This window comes from Danio rerio, chromosome 17 (assembly GCF_052040795.2).
Source record: "Danio rerio strain M-AB ecotype USA chromosome 17, GRCz13ab, whole genome shotgun sequence".
Lineage (NCBI taxonomy): Eukaryota > Metazoa > Chordata > Actinopteri > Cypriniformes > Danionidae > Danio > Danio rerio.
The window spans coordinates 38,105,142-38,127,582 of record NC_141037.1 but is presented as its reverse complement, the minus strand read 5'-3'; the positions used below and the strand labels follow the sequence as shown (position 1 = coordinate 38,127,582).

Here is a 22,441-nt window from a genome sequence, read left to right as displayed (position 1 = left end):
TTATTTTTTTATAAATGTTTGTTAATAACGGCGACAAAATTTACAGTTATTTTTATTTGTTCAGGTATTTTCCAGTCAGAAACCTAATATCATATGACTGCAAGCTTTGAGGGCATATTTAAATGTATAATCTGGTATTTGTTATTTTTATGAGAAGCATACAACACATACATTTAATGTACATTTCTTTTTCTAATGAATTGGCCTTAAACAGCTCTAGTGCTTTTAGCTGAAAACGCAAACACATTTAGAAATGTATTGAATTCCCATATTTCTCAATACTCGGTTTTCATTTCTTTAAAGACAATAATACACGATTATACAAGCAAGATTGGAAGAGAGAAACATAATCAAATCATAATCAATTTTCCAAATGTCCCCATGATTGCAAATGTGACCAATTATTACAGTCAATACAGATTTAATATTCTGTTTTGGCTGTCAGTGACAATAGAACAACAGCTGAGTTGATGTGAAACACATGATTTGTTCTCAAAGAATTAGATGAGAAAATAGTTCAATTATGGAAATACAAAATCATGTTATATTATATAATGACATGAATACTGCTTTCAAAAATATGCTTTAAGGTCTCGAATATTAATGGCCAACATTTAAAATATAAATAAAGCTAGAAGGAAGGAAAGAAATAGGAAGAACGAAGGAAAATTATTTAGGGAAAAGTTAATATTAGAATGTAAAATAATAAAGTCCATAACATTTTAATTTTTAATAAGAACTAAAATTATCTTCATACTAAAATAACACAAAGAGGATGGTTTCATTTTACAACAATTTGCATACCGCATTTGGATTGATCTACATTTTACTGCTATTTGTGAGCTGAAATGCATTTATAGTTTATACAAATGTTTATGGCTTCCTTCACACTTTTCTTCACACTTCCATAGTGCAGAGTATCCAACAGAACCTCAACTAAGAAGTAACAATACTAATATAACCTCAAACATTTGCTCCATAAAGCCATGAGAGCTGAAAAGCCGTCAGACCTGCAGTTTCTATTTTCCATGTCAGAATTCTATAGGTTGAAACTAGTATAAGCTTAACAAATGCAAGCCTGGCCTCCTGGGTGGATCTAACAACACCATTATCCCACATATGATGGGCACCAAACATCTTCTCAGCATGCTTGCTTCCCTCTCTATGTAAATGTCGCATTTGAAGCTGCCATTTGTTTTGCATTCTCTTAATAGCTTTATCTTTCATGCAATAACTGCGAGATGTAAAATCGTTTAGATGTTTTCATAGTAGCTTCTGATGGTAAACAGGGTAAGATGTTTTGTTTGTGCCCAGCATTTTCCACTTGTGATTTCAAGTATTTCTCATACTGTAGTCTTTTTAAAAGAAGCTAAATATAAAAATGTACTTTTATGTTATTTTAAACCTCTGTTCTAGTATTTTAATCCTTAAAATGTTAATCCTTTATTCTATTATTTCTAATTATTTACTTACATTTTTATGTAGTTTATTTTTTTCTTTCATAAAACAAACTTAATTTGAATATTTTGACCAATCATTTCCATTTAATAATAAAGTGAAAGAGGTCTCAATCTAAAAATACACTACAGAAAACAACCTTTCAGATGAAGAAATTAAAACAATTATATATGAATTACATTTATTTATTTTTTTAGCTTTTAGATGAGCTTTTTTTCTCCAAGCTAAACTAGTATTCTACTGAAGGGCAAGACTTTTGAAACCTGCCTGTTTAATATCACAATGTTTAATCCGTGCCAGACCTCAGAATGGACGTGGCAGTCCTCCAGTGGTCATTGGAAACAGGAAACTCTTCACAGATGTAAAAAGTACATCCATGTTTTCTTTGGAATTTCATTTGAGTTCGAGTTTAGTGCTCATTTAGTGTAGTATTACATTATCTACAATGTGTATCAGGAATAATGAACACAAATCATGTAATTTGCCCCCCAGAAAACAATAATCGATTTTTTTTTCTTTTTTTTTGCAGAAATTGTTTTAATTTCCCCCTTTTTTTTCTCAGGGATTTTCAAGTTTTAAGTTTTAAGTGTGCAATTAAGAACAGGAATAATATAGAAATGTAAAGTATCAATTCTGGTTCTGAATTTGATCATTTGTCATTAAAAGATTTAGCCAGCGTCAGGACGTGGACGCACTGGGCCGCTGTTTTTTAACATTTCAATATTTACGAATAGATTACATCAAAAAGAACACCAGTAATTTTGACAAACTATACATCAGTCTAAAGCTACAACCCTCAAGCAGCCATTGTTGCTAGTTGCCTTTTAATGGGAAGTTTATAAAGATTGTATTTGCTAAATTTGTGTTAGTTGTACAGAACATGTCTATTAGAAATGGAGTAAAAATCATCGCAATAACAAGACACACATTCATTGCTTACATCACGGTTTACTTTGAAAGGTAAGAATCCTCAGAACAGCATCCCAAAGGGCACATTTTGTACAATGACACAATAGTATTGAATTATGAATAGTTATTTGTTTGTTAATGTCACTGTTTCTGCCAGAGACCTGTTGTTTACATTGTTTACTATGTTATTTGCACGCGAAAACTGCATCTTTGAAGTTAAAAAGGCAAGTCGATGTCATAGCTTACAGTGTTACAGACAAAATAAGACCACAAACTGAATAAAAAGTTCAAGTTATAGGTACTAAAATCTAAACAAAGCACTCGAGTGTATTGACATTACAAAATTGCTATCTGCGATCCACTTTTAGCCAGTAACTTACTTTCTATTTTGACTGATGGAGAATTTAGCCAATGGGTCCATTTTTGTGCACGGCCACTTGTTCAGTGACCTGCAAATCATTACGTGACGTGACACACCAGCCTTCCTTAAAGTCTGCACTAACCAAAAGATGCTGAGACTTTTATTTTACTATGGTGATGTACTTCCAACTGACAGCAGGGTGAGGGGGTTTGTTTTTGCACATCATTCCCTCATTGCAAACTAACGGTAAGAGGGTCTTGGTCAAAAATATTTTGACTGAAGTGTTACTGTAGATCACTATCTCCACGCCAAATAAATATGATCCAGCCCTGGACACCAGGGGCCTCATGTACGAAGACTTGCGTGGAAATCTTACTAAAACATTGCGTACGCACAAAAAATTCAGATGTATGAAACACTGCGTACACCGAATCTTATGCATATTCTTTTGTACATCCGAATGAACGTGAAACTGAGCGCAACATGCACGAGCACAAAACTCCTCCCTGCCTCCTCCCCTGTATGAATATGCCAATGACTATGCTAATGGCAAAACCCAACGAAAAAGCAATGGCAAAAGCAAGCAAAAAGAGAAACTTTGAACAGAATGTGAATTTGAGGTGCTGCTTTTAGAGGTAGACCAGAGAAAAACGGTGTTATTTGCAAGTTTGTTCTCTGGAATTAACAACAAAAGAAAAAAATAGAGTGGGAGAGTTTAGCTGATGCGGTTAACACAGTTGGGTCTGAACATCACACTGAGTGCATAAAAAAAAGAAATAGTCTGGTTTATAGCTGTAAAATGTTGCACTACCCTTAACAGTCTCAGTGGCGCAACTCGTAAGACGATGTGATCATGGTTTGACACGTTCGAGCATGAACTCTGCTCGAATCCAGCGTCTGATGAACTCTTTCTTCTTTATTGCCCCGCTACATATCAGATTTTGCCAACTATTTATCAAAAGAAAGACAAGTAGGAATCATCAATAAGTTCATATCAATAAGCATCATATTTTATTTGCACATTTATTGAATGGAAATGTTTCTGATTCACGCATGCAAATTCATCTTCAGATAGTGTCTTTATAGCAATGTGCGTGCGGTAGATCGCTTAGATTACATTGGGAAAACAGGCGACTGCTGCAAATTGTGCTTTAATGTTTAGCTGGTCAAATGTATGGTATGGAAACCTTATATACCTGCTAGATGAACTCGTCTCATACAGCTGCCATTGCAAGGCTCAAAGACACTTTGTAGAGAGGAATTTAACACAACTGCCTCTATGAGTCGCCAATGGAAATAAAACAGACACGCACAAAAAATGTGCGTACGCCTGCCATAAAGCTGCCGTGAAGCTGCGCACATTCCCACGTTCAGTTCTTTGTTAGTAAATCCAAACGTGAGCGATTCTGAGCGTGAAACCTGGCGTACGCAAAGTTTTTGTGCGTACGCAGCGTTGATACATGAGGCCCCAGATCTTGTCAGGAAATGTCAGTTTCTCCAGGTTTTTGGACAACAAGCCAGCAGAGTTTTCAATACTCAAACCTGTTAAGTGTTCAACTGAGTTAACAGTCTCCTATTATTATATCAGTTGACTGAAAAAAATCAGAGAGGAGCAGATGAGATGAAGTAATGATGATAAAAAAAGAACAAAGTTTATTGAATAATCTTAGTTCCATATGATTCAATGCTCAGACTTCATCCGACCATGATAAATCCAACAAGTGTTATTATACCGCAAGCAACAGCAATGTAAAATTACTGTGTCATAATATTGTCCAGAAACAATACAGACCTTGAAATGGAGACATTCTCTTATATCTTACTCATGAAAACAAGTGTCGCTTGAATCCACAGTCATACAATTATAACAATATAGAAAAATGGAAATAAAGCAGTAATTATATGAAAATATTAATAATAAAATATAAAACATAATAATAAAATGACAAATAATAATCAATAATAATGAAATCATTAACTAAAGATCAATAAAATGATATAATGATAATTATAAATGACTAATGATTATATGATTAAATAAATAATTAAATGAAGAATAAATAAGTCAAAACAAAATGAAAATAAAACCTAATACAAAATGAATGGTTGCTTTCTTAAAACAATACACACATAACTTTGCTTCAAGGATTCTCAGATCCTTAGTTAGATTCTTCAGAAGCCATCAAAAGGACATCAACAGGAAGGATCGCCTTTTTGAAATGTGGAATTTTGATTGACGATTACCAAATCGGCTTGTTTTTTTTATTTGGGTGAATTAAATTGCACAGATTAGTTGTTCGCCCAAAGAATAACAATGCGAGCTAGTAAAATAAACATTCTACATTTGGTTTTCATGTAGACTTTAATATATATATATATATATATATATATATATATATATATATATATATATATATATATATATATATATATATATATATATATATATTCCTCTTTATTTCTATAGCACTTTTACAGTGTAGATTGTGTCAAAGCAGCTTAACATAGAAGTTGTAGAAAACTGAAAGTGCGTCAGTCCAGTTTTCAGAGTTGACGTTTAGTTTAGTGTAGTTCAGATTAGTTCAGTGTGGTTTAAATTTCACTGCTGAAAGTTCAAACACTGAAGAGCAAATCCATAGATTTATAGCGAATATATATATATATATATATATATATATATATATATATATATATATATATATATATATATATATATATATATATATGGTTGTATGGTTGTATATGGTTGTATTTCAGCACTGCTGGGAGGCATGCGTTGACTCGAGGCCTTAGGTCGGGTGCCTTAGTGTCCCACCAATGCTGATATACAGCCATACCGCACTGCTATAAGTTTGATGGCACAATCGTGTATTAAAATAAGAAAATCAAACAAAGAGAGTCTAAAACCCTTTTTTTATTAGGAACTACTTCCGCCATTCATTCACATCTGCAGCTGACAGCAAAACAGCAGAAGCCGTTACTAATTTATCAATGTTGCTTTAGAGCTAGTGTTTGAATGACTCTATAGCATAACGTCTAAAATGATTACAAAACAGCTGATTTTGCTCACACTTTAAGATTATAAGGCTGAACGTGATATGAAATGCCATCCGTCTACAGAGATATCTTCCTACAGTTTTACAGTCTAGTTTTTCTCAATCGGGATATGACAATAATTAACCCTGAAAAAAGCAACGCAATCACTACCAGACTGCTGTTGTGCTTGTGAGAAGGAAAAAAAAAACTATACACATGCAGACTTTGCTTCTTTCTTTCTACCAACACAACGCACATTCCAGAAATGCAAGCAAATTTGTATAAATACAGCACTACAACATACAAAAGAGAGAGATCTACTTTAAATATCACTTACCAGCATACCTGCCAACATGTCTCTGAAAATACGGGAGACCCAGGGGGTGGGGGCGCTCTGAATAACAATGTTGAGACCCGGGGTTGACAAAGAGAGAGAGAGGGGTGGGGGGGTAGGGGGTAAACTTACGAAATTACGGGAGTTTTCAGGAAGAAATAAAAAACAGGATGGTTGCGGGAGATTGGTCTGATATACAGGATACTTACAGGAAAAACAGGAGTGTTAGCAGGTGTGCTTACCAGTTTAAAAATGATTTGATCTGCTGTAGTTAGAAATCAGACAGTTATAATCTTCTAAGCGTAAGGGCTTATTATGCGGTTCTGTCGCCATCTTGTGGATTGAAAATGTCAACCGTCTTTGGTCTACTCTATGGCAGCCAATGGCCACTGACAAGCTCTCTTAGAAATTGTAAAGATTTTACAATAGGCACTATTCTTACAAATAAACTGCATTGCTACATTCTAAACAACTACATTCTCTATTAAAAATGGCTCAAAAGTACGTTATGTAGTCTAATAGCAGTAATATTGTCAAACTGTAGCGTCTCTCTGCTTGTTGCTGACTGTATGTGGGCGGAGTAATACACAAAGGTGAAGGGTTAAGAGGCCTTTGTGTGATTTTACTGGCAAAATATTGCACGGCTATCAGCCAATTAAATTTAAGAACCAGACAGAACTGTTGTAGAAAATATATATACAGCATGTATATTCACCGTATGAACTAAATTAGAACCTGTCACTCTGAATGAAACCTGTTTAATTTCCTGCTACTTATTTCTGCTATTTTACAGAAAAGAAAGCAGTGACCTTGAACCGTGGACCTAATGGTCTTTAAATATAGGTACGTACTGAATCAAAAGAGCCATTGAACAGTGCATTTTTAAATTAGCTGTAGCATAATGCAAACATGAGATGTTCTGTCCTTACAAATGAAAAATTCAAGAGAGAATTGATCGTAAAGTGTTCTGTATATGAAGACTTGTGTTCTGCTAGATGGCTCTTGAAGTATGAGGATGTCTCTCACACAGCACATGCTAGTCATTAAAAATTCTCAAAGCATCTCCCATAGCTTCTAACATGAAAAAATTACATGTTCGGAAGACCTTGTATGCTCGAGATGAGGAGTCTGCTCTGACTCTGTGTGATCCCATGCTGCCGTCCTGATGATAGGCTTTGTGAAGTGCACAACTGCCCCGCTTACACATTAGTTTGATTGCCAGTTTGCTCTGTTCGAAGCAGGCTTTGAAGAGTATCTGGAGATGAAAGCCAAACTTCTCCAGTGAGTCCATTGTAGCTGGGGTTCCATATTTGCTTCAGGCACCATCAAGACCTTCAATAACCTTCCAGTGCTGGCATGAACATAATATATAATTTATCACACAATGCTGCAGCCTAATTCTGGGGCTCTGTTTGTTCCCTTGCTGACAGACCTGATGAGATTTGTGCATATGATGAGTGCAAATGTGATATCGATTTTATACAAGAGTTCAGTAAAAAGTTCAATTAGAATTCTGTTATATTATATTAGCTTTAAAAAATGCACATTAGATTGTGCAAAACAATAAACATTTTTAAATAAATCACCATTTTCATCAAATGAATCAAAGAGAACTAACTCATCACTTGATGATGAACTTCCTGTTATACCATAATAAATTACTTGCACCTCAGAGGAAGAAGATGAAATGCAATGAATGTGTGTTGGGTTTTGGAGAGACAAGAACACTCTTTATTAGTGCAGCCACTCAAGAAGTTCCAGTCAACTGGTTTGTTTATTTATGCTGTCCCATCATCATGCTACAAGTAGTGACGTTACTAGCTGAACTATATTTACATGGCTGTAGCGTCGCTACTTTCTAAATCAAATAGCTTTTCAGTAGCAAAGCTATTTTATTAGTCAAGTAGCGCAGTAGCGTCCACACAAGCTACATTTACCGATCGTGGATCAATAAGTGACGGCACCGACATTTACTGAGCTGTGAGGCCGCTGTCTAGGCGATGGAAGTAAATCCATATGATAGGGAGAAGGATGATTTCTTCTTCCTGTTTTACGGTTTTCGACAACAAACTTTTTGGTGTGTTACTGCCACCTCTGGTAAAACTTGCTTGATGTTAAGCTCAAAAAATAAAAATACTTTAGTTTATACTTTAGTATATTTAACACTATAATGCTTATTACAATATATATATATATATATATATATATACAATATATATATATATATATATATATATATATATATATATATATATATATATATATATATATATATATATATTAGCGCTGTCAAAAGTAGTGCGTTAACGCATGCGATTACTTTAAATAATTATGCGTTAAAAATTTTTTTTACGCAATTAACGCAGTTGCCGGTTTTTTCACAGCAATAAAACTTTACAATGAGTGCAACAGTTTGTATTCTATAGTTTATTATTATAATTTTTCATTTTTCATATCTGCAATTCCTGTATTTTGGCATTTTTTTTTTGCAGTCCACTTAGAATCCAACATGGAAATCAATGTTTTCTTTATTGGCATTGATTGTTTTATAATGTAAATGTCATTAACATGCCTGTGTTTTAATTTCTGTAATAAATATGGCTGTCAAGCCAGGATCTTGATGGTTTATTGTGGGTATGTTGTTTACATGAAGAAATCTGTGTTACAAGTTAAACAAAAATTCTATTAAACAATTATATTTTTAATTTTAATTCTAATAAACAATTATATTTTGAATTGAAATATATATATATATATATATATAAATATATATATATATATATATATATATATATATATATATATATATATATATAGATCTATATATATATATATATATATATATATATATATATATATATATATATATATATATATATATATATATATATTGATCTATAAGTGATAACACTTATAGATCAATGATGATTCTTGATGCAGTGCCATCCGAGGGATCAGAAATAATGGTTGTTCAGGTTAGGCTTGCATCCTTGTCCTTTACGCACTGAAATTCCTCCAGATTCCTTGAATACTGATGTTATGCACTAGTAAAGGTGAATCATTAAGCACTAGTAAAGGTGAATGTTGTAAATAATTTTCTCACATACCTGTTGGCAAACTGGCAATCCTGGGCGCACCTTTGCTCCTAAAAGACAAGAGCTTTCTCTGATATTTTTATTTGCATTCTCCATAATGTCCTAACCATTTCTGATTTGGGGTTGTAATTACATTAGTCTTTAAATTGCACATTTTTAAAATAGCAAGACTTGTAAAAATCAAAAATGGAGGCATGTAAAGTTAGCAAAAACATCTATAGATCTCACACACACAAGAACATTTATGCGCATATTAAGTGGTTTTCCAGGCAAATAGAAAATGTGGCAAAACTGCAATGGAAATTGACATAGGTCACCTGTCAAACATAAATAGTTTAATTATATGGGTATACTTTGATCTGTGTTAGTAACATGACATTGGCGATGGCATCACTTTGCAATGGATTTTTAAATAAATAAAAAAAAAATAAAAAATAAACAGATTTTATGTGAAAATATGAATGCTTCTATGATCACTGCCACTAAAGGCAGATTCATATTAGTTTTTTTGTTTTATTTTGTTTGAAATTTGAAACATTAAAAGGAGACATCAAAAAACTATATTCTTTTGTATATATATATATATATATATATATATATATATATATATATATATATATATACATAGATTTTTTTATAGTATCTATTTTTTTCCAAAACATTACAGATATTGTATATATATATATATATATATATATATATATATATATATATATATATATATATATATATATATATATATATATACACACATTTTTTTTATAGTTTCTATTTTTTTCCAAAACATTACAGATATTTTGAATACTGCTGGTAAACAGTACCAATACTGTACAAATACAGTACAATAGAGTACAAATTAAAAAACAGCAAACTGTTTTGGGGCTACAATAAACAGTTTGCAAATATATATGAAGAGTCTAATGCAACTTCTGAATGAGTGAATAAATAAATTATGAATTTATTAATAAAATATTAGCTTGTTGATTCTTTTTGCATTTAACAAAGTAATAAAAATAACATTTTCTTTTGGAGGTAATCTCTCTGTTTAGCAGCTACTTAGATTAATTAATAAACATTGTGTATTTAATTAGAATAAACAAAACCGATTCACAGCCCTTATTAGTAATACAGGAGTTCAATAAAACATCTGCAGTTTTAAATCAGTTTTAAAAATAAAAAATCTTGTTCGTCTCAAACCCACTGTGGATGCGTAGCTTCTTAAGTCTGGAATGAATTACATATTATGCATCGATATGAATATTGCATCAGCCCTCACACTCAGTACATAGCAAGCCGCCTAATTGCAGGAATTAATAATTAAGAAGCAAAGGTCTTGAGTGGGAACCAGCGTGGCACTTTTGATAAATTATTTTATGCAATTAGTTTTTAATCGCGTGAACTTTTGTGGAGGTTGGGAGGTTATGAGCATGAAACCAGTATTTTAATATTAAGATTCTTGCGTGAGGTTTTAATCCCTTCAATGGACTACGAAACCATGAATCAACAAATTAAATATGTGCCTCGGAAAGTAAAAACAGAAGGTGGAAACTGAAACGGATGATTGACCTGCAGGTCGTGGTTTATATCATTGTTCAACGTCATTCCAACAATAAGAAATGCAGAGTAATTTCTTAGGCTACCTCGACTCTGGGCTCCATGATTGTTCGCTATGTAAATGTGGCACTTTTAGAAGGACAATGCTCTTATTAAAAGCACTTTGATGAAGTGTAGGGACACACATCCTGCCTAAATCCTTGGGTTCACCCCTGTGTTAATGGGCCGGAAGCGGAGGTTTAATTTGCTTTGTTCATTTGTGAAATGGGCGTATAGATAGCCTGCTCTGTGATTGATAAAACGCACACACGCATCATTGTCAGAGTGGCCTATGACATCATGCAAGCTCTGCATTGGCATCGCAAGGACAACATACTTTATTTTTTATGTCTTCTGCCCTTTGCTCCAAGATCAATGGTTATTGTGCATGATATCATAAGGCACACGTTGGCTTATTTAATTTTACTTGACATGCAGGCTTTTAAAAGATGGTTGGTGCTTTAAGACATGAACTGTAGCATTTGCATTAAGTTATCGGTCTTTTGTTTTGAGGAGTCTAACATCATGTTCTAACAACAAGATTCCAGCAACAAGCTACAGTACAGAAACGTTTAATTTCCACACACATTACGAAGTGCACTGTACTTCTAAGTAATTCGAGAGGTTTATCATCCAATATATAGAAATGAAACCCCATTAACATTAGTAAAAGTACATGCTGAGTAAGTTATGTTGTTAGTTTGCACTGAGATACAGTTCTGCTTAATTCATGTTTAAATTGTATGTTATTCATTTTAAGATCTGAGGTAAACTTTGTTAATTGGTTATTTCAGTATGGCTACAGTATATAAATGTCATGTAAAGGGGTATTCAAAGTTATACATTTAACCAGTGCTTAATTTGTGAATTGCGAGGTCCCGGAACAGATCAGGTTACGTATCCGGCATGTTACCCATGGATGGAGAGGAGGGGGAGATGGGGTGGATGGCAGAGGGGTGTCACGGACAAAAGTGAGCAGGTCGGGGGTTCGCAGACAAAAGTGAAGAGGGTTGGGGAGTCGCGGAAGAAAGTGAAGGTGAACAGCGGATGGGGAGGATGGCGGTTGAGAAGGGTGATCGGTAAAATGAGGTGCCGAATCAGATTTCAGAGCTGCCGGATCCGACATGTTCCGGCACAAATGAAGCCCTGCACTAAATAATGCTCATACAGTATTGTGATCAGTGCTGGAGGTTTTTAAGTTTATGTTGTTGTTCAGCCATGGCGTCGCAGAAATAGTAACCGTTTAAAAAGTAGAAACTTTGCATGGACGATTCTGATAAAAGTTCATTTTAACATGGAAAAGACACCTTTGGTCAAGTGTCGTTAGCGTTTCGACACATCTGACACTGGCTTGTTTAGCTAGCATAAATGTAATACAGTAAAATAAATAAAAAATACCAAATACAATAGTAAATGCAATATTTGTTCAATATATGATATGTTTTTTTTTTTTTATAAAAAATTAAATTATATCATGTATTTTGTAAACTTTCATTCCAATTTTTTTTAGTTGTCAGGGATGTATTAAATTGATTTAATCTTTCTAGTTCAAATAAAGCTGGTTCTTTTTCATAAAAGAATCCTAAAGGTACATGATGTTTACACAAAATAAGGAAATAAGGAAAGAAAAAAAGAGGAAAGTTATTATTGTAATAATTAGATACATTAATAATTAAAGAAATAGTGTAGTAAAAAAAATGGACGGGCAAGAAGGTGGCTCAGTCAGGTGGCGATTCTCATTCATAATAAAGGTGTATGACCTCCGTGAAGTTGGCCTCCCACCAAACAAAACGCTGGCAACCCGCAATTCAATGTGTGCTTAAACTGATCTTTCACCAGCAAAAACCAGGACAAACTAAGCACAAACAAACAAGACTATTTTGGTTAAATTTGAAGCATGTTGGGGGGCTGGTGATTTCATCGGAAAGAGGGGCTGCGAGACTGTTGAATGACCTATAAATACTATTTCAATATCTCTAAAACCAAAACAGCAAAAATTTATATTTTTGCAGCACAAACCAGAACAAACATAGTACAAATGAATGAGACTATTTTGCCGGCATTTTGTGTTGGGTCGGGGGCCAACTTCACGGAGGTAAACATATGCCATAGGTTTTTTTTTTTTCCATTTTTTTTTTTTTAATGAAAATTAAATATGCTTTGTATTTTGTAAACTTCCATTCTAAATTTTGAAGTGAATTTTTAAAGAAATTAATACTTGTTTTATTTAGCAGAGACACATTAAATTGATCTCATATTGTTATTTCAAATTAGTCCTGTTCTGTTCAACTTATTTACAAAAAATATTTTCTCCAAAAAATAAGCAAAAAAGGAAAGAAAAAAGTTAAAACATTATTGTAATAATAATTACATTTAATTACATTTAACATACATTTTTTTTCTCTTACACTGCATCTATTATTGGTCCAACAAATATCTATGGAATAGATCAAAATTATCATTTATCTCTCAAGCTATTAAAATGTGTAATGGTAGTTATTGGTCAGGATATTTATTTATTTAAATTAGTTGTACCTTGGTTTTAAAAATGACCATAAATGCCAAATGTGAAATTGTCAAATGTCTCTGTGCAGGTTTACTGCATGTAAATGAAATCTCCGTACAGGGATAAATAAAGTCAACTAACTAAACTATCAATCCCTTAGCACTGGTAAAGCTACTTATACAAGTTAGCCTAATCAGAGAGTTGAGTTAGTGCAATCCTGTTGGTAGATGTTGGTACAGTGGATGACTGCAACATTTCAGTCAAAATAAATAAATAAATAAAATTATTCTCTATAGATGGCATACAAAAGCAGTTTGAATATATAGCTACAATTGATCTATTATTGTTATTATATAAGTGTAACATTAAACTTGAAAATTGGAAGATATGAACCACCAGCTAAATGTTTTCCTGCATAAAATGCTATGGATGATCATGGGACAGCATGAACTGTTGGTAATCAAATGTACTGTGTATTTATACAATCTATTATTGTAATGATTAATGTTAGGCTATTATTTAAGAGACAGATTAAAGCAAACTATTTCTCACCATTTACACACACACATCTTGTTTTAACTTTATTCAGAGGGGATCAAGTATATTTATACAATCTAAAATTGTAATGAGTAATGTTAGGCTATTATTTAAGAAACAGATTAGTGAAAACTATTTACCCACACCTTGTTTTAACTTTATTTGGTGAGAATCAAGCACTAATTACCATATTTCACACCCTGGTTTTAATAAGACATAAAAAGAGCAGTAAAACTACACGTTACGCATACAGCAAGTGTATTGTTTCACGTAGTTCAGTACATAGTTGTTAAGCCACACAATTTAAGGTTTGACCAATCCTAAAACTGCAATTCTAGGTTCTAACATTGCTGATAAAAAAAGAGTCTTTATTTCATAACTTTGCCTGAAAGTTTTATTATGATGACTGCCAGATGGTAAAGGATCATGTCACACACCTTTGGGAGAAATTCAGCACTTATTAGCAGGAGTTCAGGCGAGCTGTCTCAGTGCATTGTGTAGCTGTCATCTTAAACCTACTTTACTGCCTCACTTTCGCTTAATTAAATGTCTAACCCAAAGTATCACAACCCGGTTTATGTTCTTTCAGCTCGAGCGGCATCTTTGAAACTAGCAATCCCGACATTTTTCAAATTATGTAAGTCCTTAAATTAAACACAGCTGAACTGAAAGCACCCCGTTCCTTTGGCCGTCGGTTAAAAACATTGACTTTGTTTATTGAAATAACATGCATCTCGGAACTGCTGGAAACTTAAAGCTCTCTCTGAAAACCCTTTTTAGCACTGACATCATGCAGAACCACTAGGATGGCTTTTTTTTCATCTGCTTATTTCTTGTTAATGACTGAAAGAAGGGATAAAAGCCCCCGGTGTCTGATAAGATGCCAGGCAGGGAGATGCTGGTGTTGCTGGGGCTCGTGCGCTGATTAGATGCTCTGAGGAAATATGCTAAAAATAAAAGTGAACAGATTGGTCTGTGGTGAGATCATTCTTAGCCTGGTCTGTCATCATTCTGAAGTAGGCGCTAGGTGCGGAACCATTTATACTGTACTGATAAATATGCATTTTGTGTAATAACTATAAAAACAATAACAATTTTAATGTAAAAATGTATTCAACAGTAAAAAATATTAAACTGCAAGATGGTGAGCCAATCTACAGTGTTTAAAAAAAGCCTCATATAGTGGAAAGTTGTTCGTTCCAAATCTGTGATTTTTAGAATAGTGTATTTTACAATGTAATTTACTTAAATAAACTTAAAAAGGCTTAAAAAGGCTGTCAAATGCATGGAAAGACATGATAATGTAGTGAATCTCTGTGGACAATCAACAATAGGATTTAATAACCATTTGAGTGCTGTGTTGACGTTTTTTATTTATTTATTTATTTTCTGCAAAATGCTTTAATATGTCAAATACAGTCAAAATTGCACATATACAAAAAAATAAAATAAAAATCAGTTTACACGACTTAAAGGGCCCTATCATACACTCAGCGCAATGCGGCGCATGGCGTGACACAATTGTTGTTTGCCGGTTTCAGTTTGGCACAAGAGTCATTTTGACGTTTTGCAGCGCCCTGTTTAAAGAGCCACTTAGGGCTAGTAATCAGGTAAATTGGTTAAATAATGATGTGATTTGAAACAGGTGATGTCAACAGGTGATTGTTATTATGATTTGGTACAAAAGCAGCATTTAAGAAAGGTCTAGTCCTTTAGCAGGAGTCCTTTTATTCTTCTTTGGCTCTCGGCGAAGGCGGTCGCTCTTTTTCCCTCTCCGTCCCATATCTCTCCTTGCTAGCACGTCTTGTCTCGTCTTATTCTATCTCTGAGGCTCTCCTTGTCCTGCTTTCCAAACGAAAAAGGAATTATGGATTTGATCAACTGGTCTCTGAATGCAATTGACACCATCTTCTCAACGAGATCGCTGGGCTCCGGGGAACCCAGCTGCCCTGCGGGGACGCTCGCAGCTGGATATGTGATGGACGGGTGGGAGAAGTGGAGAGTCCTCTGTCTAGCTGCTCTGTCTCTGGAGGATATTGAAGATATCTACCTATTCGGAACTTTGATAACAGGGTTTCTGCTGATGGGCTTATGCGGGGCCCTGGGATATCGGAAACTGATAAAAGCGGTCAGCGCAGCTCAAAACCCCACTAGGCTGGCCGGCTTGATTGAAACACTGATGGGTAGGGTCGCGAATCAGACTATGGTCCTTGACCGCAAACTGGAAACCATCGAGGTGAAGCTAGCGGCTCTGCAACAAATTTTGGCCAGATCGGGAGACGAGTGATGGACATTAAATATCTGTGAAATTGGCAGATATTGACCTAAAGTGGAAGTATCTTACTGTCTTTTTTTCGGCTCTCCTCTTACTCCTGCCAGACGGCCTCGGCTGGAAGTAAACAACTCCCTGGGATAAGCAAGATAAGCAGACGCTCTGAAATTCCTGCCCCTGTCAAGGACACCTGCGGGACTCTGGACTATGCAGGCTCACACACACACAAACATATCTACAGATAAACATTCACCACCGATCCCCATCCAAACGCCTTCGTGTGCTTTTACCCACGTGGGGCGTGGGCGGGGCTGTGACATGCGCCGGAAATGGCTGCTGGGCCAGTTGGCTGCCCGCACTCAACGGATTGTTTTCCATTACCCCTGTTCCCATCCCCTCTGTCTATGTTGTGTCTTGCCGGTGTGCTTATGCTAAGATAGGGCTGTTTTTCTCCCTTTTCTCACTTTGTCCTAATCAAGGGCAAGCTGAGGGGGTGTTTTTTAGCCTAACTGTCCAAATGTATCTTTCTTCGTTTCTAAATGCTACCTCCTAAGATCTGTCTCCCCTGAAAAGTTGTTTGTGATGTTTTGTGTATGGTCTGGGGGGTCCAATTTTCACTATACGAAAGTGTAGTGACAAATAAAGGCTTGATTGATTGATTGATTGATTGAGTCTTTTTGTTTGCCAACAAATACGTGAGGAAGTTATTGAAATGTTTAAAAACTTTCTCCCTCAAAGAAAGATAGGAAAACATTTGAATATTTCACCTTCAATAGTGCATAACGTCATTAAGAGATTCAAAGAATCTGGAGGAATTTAAGTGCATAAAGGACAAGGACACAAGTCTAAGCTGAGCAACTGTGATCTCTGATCCCTCAGACGGCACTGCATCAAGAACCATCATTTATCTAAGTGTTATCACCACAAGGGCTCAGGACTAATTTTGCAAACTCTTGTCAAGTACCACAATACTGTAGATAGTTGCATCCTCAAATGCCGGTTAAATCTGTACTGTGCCAAAAGGAAGCCCTATGTTAACAGTGTCCAGAAGAGCGGTTGACTTCTCTGGGCTCAGAGGCATCTGGGATGGACCATCACACAGTGAAAACATGCACTGTGGTCAAATGAATCAGTATTTCATTTGTTTTTTTGAGAGAAATTAACACTGTGTGTTCCGGACTAAAACAATAAATGAGTTAACCAGGCTGTTTTTAGCAACAAAAGCTAGGATCTGTCATGGTATGGGGCTGTGTCAGTGCCCATGGGAAAGGTAACTTGCACTTCTGAGATGCCACTATTAATGCTGAAAAGTATTATAGATTTTTGAGCACAGTATGCTGCCTTCTTTTCCAGGGATGCCCATGCATATTTCAACAAGACAATGCAAAACCACATTCTGCACACATTACAAAGTCCTGGCTGCGGAGGAAGATGATACAGATATTTGACTGGCCTTTCTGCAGTCACCACCTGTGTCCAATAGAGAATGTGTGGTGCATTTTGATGCAAAAACAATGTGGACGGTTGCCCACCTTTAAAATTTTAAACAATAGTTAATGTGTAATGTAGCTGTGTAAACATAAACAGCATATCTTAATGTAAAAAAAAATAAATCACGAGAAACAAATTAAATAATGTACTGTTCTATTGTCTGCAATGAAATACAGGTCAAAGTAAACTTAGAAATCACCTTCTTTTTTATTCACATTTTCCATCCTGTCCCAACTTTTTCTGATTTGGGGTTGTACAAAAAAGTTTTAAAAATGTTTTAACTGTTTTTGATCTGCAGTCTATAAATATTTTAGCTTCACCTGTGAGCTGCCATTACTGTAGCTCACATTGTTGATCTCAGCAGAGGAAGCCAGTGGTTTTCACTCTCCTGTTTTTGTCTGTTTTTCTGACTCTCTCAACATGTACACAAACCTGTGTCCTCATGAAGATGGATGCGTGTGTTCCCGGGGCAGATGGCCATGATGCTTTGCTATGCATATGGCTCACAGATTATGTCTCCAGCAGGGTGTCAGAACTGATGAGGCAGCACTAGAGCAGAGTGTTGTGCCATTTGCATTGGAGCTTTACTGCTTAGTTGCATGGATGGCCACACTGCGTCTCTTAATGTCAGAGGGCGAATCTTGAAAACAAACATGTGTCAGAGTCGAGCCTTCAGGACTGCTTTCAGTGCGGTTTTCTTGGTGGAAAAAAGTTTTTTAATGTACTAGAGTAGTCTGAACATTCTAATGATCTAAATTTTGTATTTAAAAGTGTTTAAGAGCTATTGCAGATGTTAGAATGTCATTGTAATGAATTATGGTGAGTCCTTGTACTTGTTTTGTACTGATTACTTTAACAGATTTTGAGAACTGTACACATCATAGCCACGTCATGTTAAATAATCCTTCCGCTGGGATAAAGTATTCCAACTTTCGCTGTACATTTTTAGATTGTTCCCTGTATATTCTGACTTAGATGGCAGAATTTTGGAAATGGATTTTCATAGTTGATAATAATCCTGTCATCTTTTCTAAATATTTCCTTTGTTTTCATTTTTACTTGTTCGTAGTTTTTATATTTGCATTCGTATTTTCATTGTTTTTTGTTCAATTTTTTATTTTTTATTTATATATTAGTATTCTTTTGTTTTGTGTTTTTATTGTTACATTTTTATTGTTTTTGTTGTGTTTGCTTGTTTGTTTTATTTTGACCCATATTATTGATTCAAAACAAAAAAAGGTTGGGCTTTGTAGTTTTTTTTTTCTTTTTATTGTTGTAGTTGTATTATTATTGTTTTGATTTTTGTTTGTATTATTGTGCTTTTGGCCGGACCTATACTTTCCTAACAAAATGATTGATTTATTATGTTTGTTTTTATGACTGTATTTGTATTTTTTCTGTTTTGTTTTGGCTCAAAAGATAATTTTATACAATTCTCATTCAGTTTGTTTTAGAGGCTGAATGGAAAAACCAACACAATTTCAGGCCAATTCGTAAACACTGATTTAGTGGCTAATTCATATGAATTCATACAATCTCATTCATACAATTTAGTACGATTTGCGACTTTTTTTTTGACGATTTTGCGAATTTGTTTCCTTGTGAGATCAGGCTGGGAAAATCTGACATTGTGATATTTTGTATTTCTGCAATATATATTGCGATATTAATATAACATCACAATATCACAATATTACATTAAAGTAACTGTTTGACAATAACTCACAATTTTACATTGATTGATATGATTTTGTAGTGGAGTGCATCTGCATTAAATATCCAAAAAATAAGTAAAAATATAATAAAAAGATTTAGGCAAAGATAAAACAAAATAAACAGTGCTTTTTGGTTTTTGGTGGAATATTACTGTCAGGATTCTGCCTCTTCTGTCTTGTCATTTTTTGTTTTGAGTCCAGACGCTAGTCCTGTCCTGTCTTGTATGTTGTGCTTGGCTTGAGCACTCTTGGGCCCAATCCTCATTCTACTCCTTAGCCATTCCCCTTACCCAATTCTCTCCATTCTGTCCTAATTCTCTTCAGCTTGAAGGTGTAGGGCTAAGGGGAAGGGCTGGATACCCCTCGGAATGAAGATTTTACAGGACCACACTTGAAACCAAGGGGTAAGGAGTTTTCCTAAAAGAATATACCAGCTACAACAAAAGCATGCCTGCACACGGAAGTAAAGAGATGCACAAATTAGTATTTTTTGTCATTATTACGATTTTTTTTTTTACAACAATCAAGTACATGTTTTAATATTTTCATAACCACATTCATGTTCATCATGGTTTAAAAAAAAGCTAAAATAAAAATGCTTAATTTCACTATAATTCCTAATAATAACTCCTGTATAGCAGTCTTACAACATTCTGACACTCAATGACACTTCAATACCCTGTCAGAAACTTCTAGTGGCTAGAATGGAATGAGCTTTTTACAGTGTCCGCTGTAATGGTATTGTGGTTTTTGTATGTTTACTTACGTAGTTTGTAAACTGTGTAAATACACAGTAAAGTTACAATCTTATTGCCACACTATATCATTATAATAACATACAGTAGTATATGCCTTCAGTGATTTCCTGAAGATAAATACCAGAAAATAATGCAACTGGAATAACTACAGCAGTCACAATCTTCAATCTCATATGAAGCAAAAGATCGCAATGACATGATGATGTGTGCAGGTGTTTGTTTATGTTCTGTCTGCTGTGTTTTTATTTATCGTGTACCCGCGTCTTGCATTCATTATTATCAGTCTTCTGTTGGTGTTGTGTTTAACATGTGGATCATGTTTACATGCAACGTGAGCTTTAGTGTCATTTCATGTGAACATGCGGTTAATGTGTTCTCTCATTGGCTGCGTGTTCTAGTCCCATTTTACATGAGCACATGGCTTGTGTTGTTTTTTTGTGTCATGTGCTCTCCTGTCTATTGTTTAGTCCCACCCTGATTGTTAACCCATTATTAGTTTGTTCACCTGTTTCTTTGTTAATTATTTCTCTTTATAGTCTCCTCTTGTCTGCTGTTCTTTGCCAGTTTGTCATATGCCCTTCATACGTGATTCCTTGTGCATTGCTTCCAGTCTTTTCCAGGCCTGCCCAGCCAAGTTTGTTTGCCCTTTTATGTTTTAGTTATGTTTGCTTCGATTGTTTTTTGTTGACTTTTGTTATTATTTTTAATAAACCCAGCTTCTGTTGGTCCTCGCTCCCTCATTCTTCCTAGCAACCGTGACAATTGCAATATTAAGATAAAGAAATTCAGATATCAAATCTAAAATAACACTGTGTAGTCTTCATTTGACAAATTATTAAGCTCAATTAATCTTTGGTAAGGCGGCAAAATGTATAATTTCTTGTTCCAAATGGTTTAGATTTGCTTGAAATCTTACATTCACAAGCCTTAAAAAATGTGTAAAAAAGAAACACGCTAATAGATAATTCTTAGGTTAAAAGGTTAAAATTTACAATGATTAGCTAAATCATATGTACTGAACTGTAATTTTTGGTTCACTACACTCTCAGAAAAAAAAGGTACACGGTGGTACAAATAATGTTCTTTAAGGAACAGTTTTGTACTTTTGTAAAAGTTGTACCTTATATGGTACAGAAAAGACCTCTTATGATGCTGTTCTGTACCTTTTTTGGAACAACTGAAATAAAGGTACACAATATTTCTCATAAAAAAGTTCCAAAAGTGTACCTTAATACCTTAATACAATAAACATTACTGTAATTTATGAATAATTTCCATCTTAAAACATAAATCATCAGGTAAAAGCATGTTTAAAGAAAGTCATTAGTTATTATGTTCTATAATACAAAATAACTGGTAAAAAAAAAATTGTAAACTAAACATTTAAGGCATTTTTAATAAACATTTGGTAAGCATTATCTGGTAAATACAGTTTCATTATTAATATCTGCACCTTTTGGTATTTGCTTTCCACTACACATATGAGCTGGCAAAAGTCCTGCATATGCAAAATGTTCATGCAGACATTTTATAATTGTAAAACTAATCACACATTGTCCATATCTCATTACAATAAGCTTGCATAATTCTATTTCTATTTTAACATTAAGTAAATTAAATAAACCTTTCAGTGATTATAAAGCTATTGTGTGAACATTGGAGAAAAAAAAGATTTATATTGTAGACGCGAGAATGTGTTTCTTTAACATTTCTGTGAAAAGTGTGACGTTCAGCAAATATAGATCTTTTGATTTGTTAAAGTGTTTTTTATTATTTGTTGTAAATGGAAAAGCTGCATTAAACAAAAATATACTTAAAAAAACTTTTTGAAAATGTATTTGATGTTTTATATTTACTGAAAATAAATTAAGGCATTTTGAAGGAGCACATTTGACACTGTTAAGGTATAAAGTGTATTGTTACTGTAGTGGTTCCTTTCATGGATTAGATTTGTACCTTTGATGAAGACACAATATTGTATCTGCAGGTTTTAAAAACCAAACGTACATTTTAGTTTCCTATGGTGCAAATCATGTCCAAATTGCAATGGTACAGATTTGTTTCTTTGTCTTAAGGTGCAATTCTGTCCCATGAAAAGGTACTGCCCCAGTGACAAGGGTTTGTACCTTCTTTGGTACAACACTCTACCATTATTTCTGCGATGTGACTATTGCGGATGCGCACATTGCGATTTTGATGCTGAAACACTATTTTGTGCAGTCCTAATTTATTTGTTTTTATTGTTTTGTTAGGATTTTTACTGGTTTTGCTGTTTTTGTTTTTTGTATATTTTGTTTTTGTGTTTGTATGTGTGTTTTTAATCCAAGTGATAATTTCATTTACATAAGTGGGCTATTCAGAATGTAATTTGATTAC

The 22,441-nt window shown here is 34.3% G+C and overlaps 1 protein-coding gene across 1 annotated transcript in view; it reads left to right on the top strand.

The window, feature by feature from the left end:
- The window catches only part of dcdc2c (doublecortin domain containing 2C), a 69,019-nt gene extending 47,025 nt beyond the window's left edge, over positions 1–21,994 (top strand). The window contains exons 11-13 of the mRNA XM_087290827.1: positions 6,892–6,941; positions 18,041–19,344; positions 19,691–21,994. Of these exons, the coding sequence (XP_087146953.1) occupies positions 6,892–6,935 (44 nt within the window). The 3' untranslated portion in view covers positions 6,936–6,941; positions 18,041–19,344; positions 19,691–21,994. The remainder of the gene's footprint in view (positions 1–6,891; positions 6,942–18,040; positions 19,345–19,690) is intronic.
- The last annotated feature ends 447 nt before the right edge of the window (positions 21,995–22,441 follow it).